Below are 7,500 nucleotides of genomic sequence, written 5' to 3'. Positions count from 1 at the left end.
CCAGAATCCTTTGAGTGAGATTTAGTCCTTCTTAGTAGTGTCCATCATTACATCTGTGTTCTCAAACATGAACTACTCTTAAAAACTTTAGTGTTGTGGTGTCGTCTGCTCTTCATGGCTTCTTGATTTATCTCTCCCTCGCTCCTTCTCTCCCTCCCTCTCTCTATGTCCCCATCTCATTTATTTTAGTGAACACAGATACAGACCCAGCCGTGGTGAATGTCACTTACGCAACTAAGGAGGAGGCTAAAGAGTGAGTACTCCATTCCCTTCTTCATTTTACTCTTCCATTATCTCACTCTATCGTTCATCCATCTATGTTTTGCTGCAACAGTGTTGGTTCCAAACTTATGCCACCTTTAAATGATTATGTAAGCCAGATGGCATAAAGCATGGTCAAGGCAAATTGGACATTTCATGGATTATGCCTAATGTCATGCACCTTAGTGAGAAACACATGCGATTTTGCAGCATGACCATAAACATGGGCCTCAAAATCGGGCAATTAACTAAATGAAAGGCCATCAAATCATGCCTTTGGATATTTTGTTCCAAGTAATTGCTTTGTTGCCCTAAACATTTAAGGTCTGTGTTTGGCCTTTGATAAAGGAGGACTTCTCACACAGTTTACTTTATCCTGCACATCTTTTCAAAATGTGTACTTGGATGCTATGCGCCATCATACCAAGTGCGCATACCAAGGTGGTGACTGTGAATTATTTCATGCACAGTTGTTAGCAATCTTGAGATACGGGCTAACATTTGCTAGGGGTGACCGGATAGTAACTTTAAATAGCACTGCCATTGGCACAGCAAATGAGGTTTGGCTTGCCCTGCTCAGTGGGCTTTGGAATGGCTTAATGAGTTGACTGGCCACTGTATAGAGTTCATGGCTGAGGAGCGAGGTGAGGAGGAAGCCTGACTATCTGCAGTGCTCAGACTTGAAGGATGGGGATTTGAGTTGGCTTGAGCAGCTTGTGTGACACTGAAGGTTCTGTCCGTGTGTGTTTGTGTGTGTGTGTGTGTTTGTGCCCCAGGGCCCTTGAGAAGCTGACGGGCCACAGCGTGGAGGAGCACTCCCTCAGCGTGTCGTACATACTGGACGTGGACGCCTCGCCCCCGCCGCAGGCCCCCAAGCTGCAGAGGGGGGGGCGGGCCAGGACGGGGGACCACCTGGACTACAGCGGCGCCGCCGGGGGGCTGGGGGGGCACCGGCAACGACAGCCCGAGCTCCCGCTGCGTATGCTGGTGTCCACGCAGTTCGTGGGAGCCATCATCGGCAAGGAAGGCCTCACCATCAAGAACCTCACCAAAGAGACCCAGTCCAAGTAAGTACAGTTCCACAGTGAGGGGCAAGTGGCTGCTTTTGTTTGATCTGAAAGTCCTGATGGAAGTATGCTGCCTCTGTCGTCTCACTCTCATCTCTCTTGCCATCTTGCCATCTTTCTGTCTCTCAAAACAAATCAAAACTCTTAATTGACATGAAGGACTGAGTACTCGCCAAATCTCAACATATGAGAGGTTGCAGAGTAATTTGATTTCAGCCATACAATTTGTAATGGCTGAATGGCTGAAGAAATGAATTGGCGTAGTGTTTAACTTACTATGTTATGATGGAACCTGTGTCTTGTTACTGATACTGAGCTTGGACCAAGAACCACAAAGAGTGAGTGGGAACCACAGGAGTGAGACAAGCTGACATGGAGACTAAGAGCTGTGGATGTGACAGCTGACTTTATTTCTGGTGTCCTTCAGAGCTGTCTGAGAGTGAGGCAGACACTGCACGGCCCTCTAACTAGAATAACTCCATGATATTAAGGGTGTTACCGTGACCAACACCAGTAAAACGCAGACCATTTGTATCTGAAAATGTTTTCTCTCTCTCTCTCGCTCTCTCTCTCTCTCTCTCTCTCTCCCTCCTCCACTTGGGGGGATTGGGGGTTTGTTATGCGAAGTTGGAGATGATTGACAAATGGTTATGAAATTATGAGGTGAAGGGGCTTTTCATCTAAGCTTGTGACAAAGAAAGTCAGCTATTGGCTTACTTGAAGGAATGTAAAACCTCGCTCTGCCCCCCCCCCGTAGGGTGGACATCCACCGTAAGGAGAATGCAGGTGCGGCAGAGAAGTCCATCACCATCCACTCCAGCCCAGAGGGCTGCTCCTCTGCCTGCCGGATGATCCTCCAGATCATGGAGAAGGAGGCAAATGACACCAATGCGTGAGTGACCCCCCAACAACCTGTCTCACAGGCTTCATATGTCTGGCATGTGTTCTCCGTCAGCACACACAAGTGCCACCTCCTTTGGAAGTCTGTGGCGTGCTCTGTCATTGACCTCCTTCAACTGCTACCTACTACCAGTTGCCATCACAGAACTCCAGGGGACTCTAGACGCTTTGTGTCTCATTGTCTGTCTGTCCGTCTCCTGTCCAGGGGACTCTAGACGCCTTGTGTCTCATTGACCGTGGTTACATGGATTCGAATAACTGCCTTAGTCGGACTGAAATCGCATTATCCGTTTCATGTAAGCACCTTAGTCGGATCGTAGTCGGACCGCACATAGTCGGACTAACACCCCTGGATAACTCGATCCGATCCAGTTGATAGTTCGACTATTGCGGCATGTAACGGTGAATTGGATAAGGAACTGGACTTTGCATCTTTGCGCATGCTTGAGATCCCGCCGCCCTCCTCCCTCCCTCCCTGCCAGGTCGTGACCCGGAAGACGAAAGAGACGATACGTTGTCTCAACTGTTCATACTAATGACACGTTTATTTATGAATATCCTGCAGACTGTCTCACAAGCTTATTCTTGTTGACTATGAACAAACATAACAGAAGAGGTCCGAAGATATGAGTACCTTTACAACCCCTCCTTAAAAACGTATAAGGACGTTCAAATTACGATACTTATGTGGTGCCAGTGTTGACAAAAACGTTGACTGCGACTGTTTGGACAGAACGCGCTAATTCACCGAACAAATACTTTCATATTAATTTCCCACCACTTGTTAGTCATGTCATCCATTCATATCGATGTGAATCAATCAATACTAATACATCTTTAACTGTGATGTGTTTTTGTTTCATTTCACAACGTATTTACTGTATAATCAACGATAGCAGGTGCCCGCTTGTAAACAGTCCACATTTTATTTGCTTAAAACACACAGCAGTACTGTCAAATCAGAAAGCAAATCAGCTGTCAAAGGGCTGTTACCTGACCAAATACCTTTCAAACTCGGTGATAGTATTCACAACTAATTTGTTCTTCATTCTATCAAATATGATGAAGTGTGGTCCGCGACGGCAACAAGTAAATTATTGCGACATTTCTAACATACAACTCAGAACGAAGAGAACACAGCCAGTAGTAGCCTAATCTAATAAAGAGTTGCCTAATCTATTAACAAGGTCATGGATTGGTGGCTTAAGACAGGAACTATGAAAAGAAAATTAAAACTAAAACACAACACACTGTCACAATGGCACGGGCTTTATGCCCTGGTGCAAGTTACCACGAACAGACTGTGCTACCGTCACCCACCTGTATAAGCTCTGTCCCAACACAGAACAACGACATGTAATTAGAACGGTAAGGAACATATAGGGAACGTCGTTGAGCTAGTGCATCACATAGAGTATAACAGTATGCGCCCGCTGCACGGCATTACGGGGCGACTATGCCGGCACGTTAAAATATTCTGGTTTAAAGTTAATGCTTGTGAAATCAGCTGTCACTCGGCTATTACCTGACCAATACCTGTCAAACTCGGTCATAGTATTCACAACTAATTTGTCCTTCATTCTATCAAATATGATGAAATTTGGTATTGTACCCGTGAGGCAAGCCTGAGTTAAGTTCTGTTCGGTTATCTGGCGCTGAAAAAACCCACGAATAAGTACTGTCAAATCAGAAAGCAAATCAGCTGTCACTCGGCTATTACCTGACCAATACCTGTCAAACTCGGTCATAGAAAAATATCATGAATGCATATTTATTACAATGGGGAAACTATAAAATCGGAGTACGGACAACTAATGCCCAGCGTTGACGATGCAGATATAGAGCTGGAAACAGCTAAATGAGCTACAGCCCAAATGCAGTGAGCTTTATCAAGCCCTGGAAAGTTTGGCACATTTGCCCGTTTCCACAGCGTCTGCTGAGCGGTCATTCAGTACAATGGGGCGTCTTAAGACATATCTTACGAAGTACGATGACTGACAAAAGACTGACTGGACTTGCTCTCATGAATATTCACACAGATTTGGAAATCGACAGCGAAGAAGTACTAAAACAATTTGATGCAACTGGCAGAAGGGCAATGCGTTTTGGCTGTAACCCATTATTTGCGCGCGTGTGTGTGTGAATGTGCATGCGTTTCTCTCGCCTTTTATCTTTCACCTTTGAATAATGTAACTTATAAACACGTTGGCCCAGCAGAAACAAACAAACAACGCGATGGACAACCCAAGAGGCAACACGCATTTCTGGACCGATGAACAGACGCGATTCATGCTCAATCAACTGTTGTTGTTGGTAGTGGTGAAGAGGTCAAGCGGAAATGGCTGTATCACCACTAGTTGTAATGAAAACAGCGCCACCTATCGTATCGGATATGACATGCTTTCGGCCAATGATTCGATTTATTCACTGCCATGTATATTGGGATAATAGCACCTACCCTCGAAAGAAAGCATAGTCCGACTAAGCAAAGATTCGAATTATACCATCATGTAAACACACTGATTGTCTGTCTGTCCGTCTCTTGTCCAGGGGACTCTAGACGCCTTGTGTCTCATTGTCAGTCTGTCCGTCTCTTGTTCTGTTTCAGGGCTGAGGAGGTGCCTCTGAAGATCCTGGCTCACAACAGTCTGGTGGGGAGGCTCATCGGGAAGGAGGGCCGCAACCTGAAGAAAATCGAGCAGGACACAGGGACGAAAATCACCATCTCCTCGTAAGAACCCTCCTGACTCCTTCTGAAGCATAAATGATCTCCCGCATTCATTGTATAGTCTAGAACAGGGGTCTTCAACCTTTTTCAGCCCAAGGACCCCTTGGCTGAGGGAGACGCTGAGCAGGGACCCCACCCCCGCCGCCCCAAATTTGGGCCTTCTATTCATATAATTTATTTGGAACTAGGTGTCAGTCACACACACACACTTCCCTACACATGTTTGAACAGAATTACAAATAATCTGTGACACACAACTAGTTTCAATTTATTCTGTTTATTATTGACATTTATTCTCCCTTACAGTTAGTCTCACTCTATATTCAATTAGGGAGGGACAAAGAATTGAGTAGCTTGAGAAGCTTAAGTATGGATGAAATATCTCATACCTAGTGAGAGATCTGACGTTTGAGAATTCATCATTCATGTCTTTGGCAACGACATTCTCCCTATGAAGCATGCAGTGCGTCATACATGGCTCTTGCACCGTCTGTGCACATCGCGACACATTTTGGCCAGGGTATATCATGTTCATGGAAAAAATTGTCGATCACTTTGAAAATCTCTGAACTTTTTTTTACCTCCAGGCAGCTGCTTACAGAATCGAAATTCCTCCTGCATCTCATTTTGGTCGACAAATCACAAAAAAGCTAAAAGCTGAGCTTCGTTTGACACATCGGTGGATTAATCTAATTGTATTGCAAAATAATCTGCCTTCGGGAGTTTTGCGACTAATAGTGCCCTCACATCAGCTGCCAATTTAATTCAATAGGGCGGGCATTGGGATGCTTTTCAGTTTTTTTACGTACTCATCCTTCCCAAACATTGTTTTGCACATATCACTAGCTGTTGGCAATATTAAACGTTCCGCAATTATATATGGCTGTTTGGTCTGAGCGACACGTAATGCAACTTGATAAGAGGCTTTTAAAGCTAGCTCGCACACTTTGGCTGATTGTCTCATCAAGGTCTGCTGGCCCTCAAAAGATTTTAAACGGGAAATATTAAATGTTTTTTTCTTTCAAGTTAGCATGGGTTGTCTTTGAGTGTCGTTGCAGCTTTGATGGTTTCATAGTTTCGTTTGATAACACGGAAGAGCAAACCACGCACACTGCTAATTCTTCACCATCGGTCTCTTTGTAGGTGAAGGTAAACTTCAGATAATTCTCTGAATATTTACCTGTCTTCTCCCGTTTGCGCTTTTGGCTGTTCATGTTGGCATCCTCTGAAGGTAGATCATCTGAACCGCCATCAGTGGTGTCTGACGAGGAACATCAGTCTTCCTATATGTTTTAAATGGTAGAAACCGTACAGCTCATGTGACCTTCAGACTGAATTCATACCTGACTACCTGAACTTTCCTTTCCCCTTTGAAATGATCACTGCAAGGTTTTTTTAGGCAAGTTTTTCTATAGAACCAAAAACTGAGGAAAAGGGATTACTAAAGCAGTACATAGATAGGTGGATGAGGTAGATTGAATGTCTATGAAGAGCTTTACTCACATGTAGGATATGGTGTATTGTAGGGGTGTGCAAAAAAAAATCTTTCTGATTGAATCATTTTTGGATCGAACTTTTAGGCTACTATAATTTTTTTCCGGTGCGTAAGTTCATTTCTGCGACGGCTAAACTCACCAGTAGCCTAACTGTGAGCGCGAGGAAAACCTGTTACATCCATTTTCTCACTGTTAAAGCAACTATACCCATGTGTGCCTCAAATAAAAAGGATTTGGTATACAAGCCTTTATACAGTGGTATTTAGTGGTTTTCACAGTTTGTTTCCAGGGACTCCCGTTTTCCCAGGACATGTCTCTTAATATGGAAAGTTGCTATATAGCATTTTCATATCTCATTCCTATTGATATTGACACGGAATCAAATCGGATTAAATCGAATCATCAGCTTGTGTCAGGATTGAATCAGGATTTAATCAGTCTTATCTCAGTCAGGGCATCTGTGCCAATACCCAGCCCAAGTGTATTGTGTTCTCCTCTGTGACAGTCTATGGGTGGATGGCCAAACTCCTTTCTGTATAGTGAAAGGACTTAGGTAGTGGGTGTCGGTCCTATACAAATGTGTGTATTGAGGTAGTTTAGTTTCACTTACTTATTTACTCTTAGGGAGGAGTCCATCTTGAATGACTTGTTTTCTAAGTGTGCTATTTGCATACCCATACACCACATATTGTGCTTCACTAAATCTCCTTATCTCTCGATCTCTGTCCGTGTACATAAACTGTGTTTGTCTGTGTAGTTTGCAGGATTTAACCATCTACAACCCGGAGCGTACCATCACGGTCCGAGGAGGGGTGGAGGAATGCTGCAATGCAGAGGTGGAGATCATGAGGAAGCTCAGAGAGGGCTACGAGAATGACATTGCTACTCTAAACGTATGTATACACATACATGCACCCTACACACCCATACATACACACAAACATACACATACAAATGCATACACATACACATACAAACTGAAAAAGAACACACAGAAAAAAAAATACGTACTCACAAACACACTATGGCAACTTTTAAAAGCAATACC

General features: G+C 44.1%; 1 protein-coding gene across 1 annotated transcript in view; it reads left to right on the top strand.

Moving 5' to 3' along the window:
- LOC105911772 (insulin-like growth factor 2 mRNA-binding protein 2) overlaps positions 1 to 7,500 on the top strand; it is a 25,773-nt gene that overhangs the window by 8,815 nt on the left and 9,458 nt on the right. The window contains exons 5-9 of the mRNA XM_042702955.1: positions 190 to 253; positions 1,038 to 1,328; positions 2,086 to 2,220; positions 4,837 to 4,959; positions 7,210 to 7,345. Coding sequence (XP_042558889.1) covers positions 190 to 253; positions 1,038 to 1,328; positions 2,086 to 2,220; positions 4,837 to 4,959; positions 7,210 to 7,345 — 749 coding nt within the window. The remainder of the gene's footprint in view (positions 1 to 189; positions 254 to 1,037; positions 1,329 to 2,085; positions 2,221 to 4,836; positions 4,960 to 7,209; positions 7,346 to 7,500) is intronic.

Source organism: Clupea harengus, chromosome 21 (assembly GCF_900700415.2).
Source record: "Clupea harengus chromosome 21, Ch_v2.0.2, whole genome shotgun sequence".
NCBI classification, from domain to species: domain Eukaryota; kingdom Metazoa; phylum Chordata; class Actinopteri; order Clupeiformes; family Clupeidae; genus Clupea; species Clupea harengus.
This window is presented reverse-complemented; position numbering and strand designations above follow the sequence as displayed.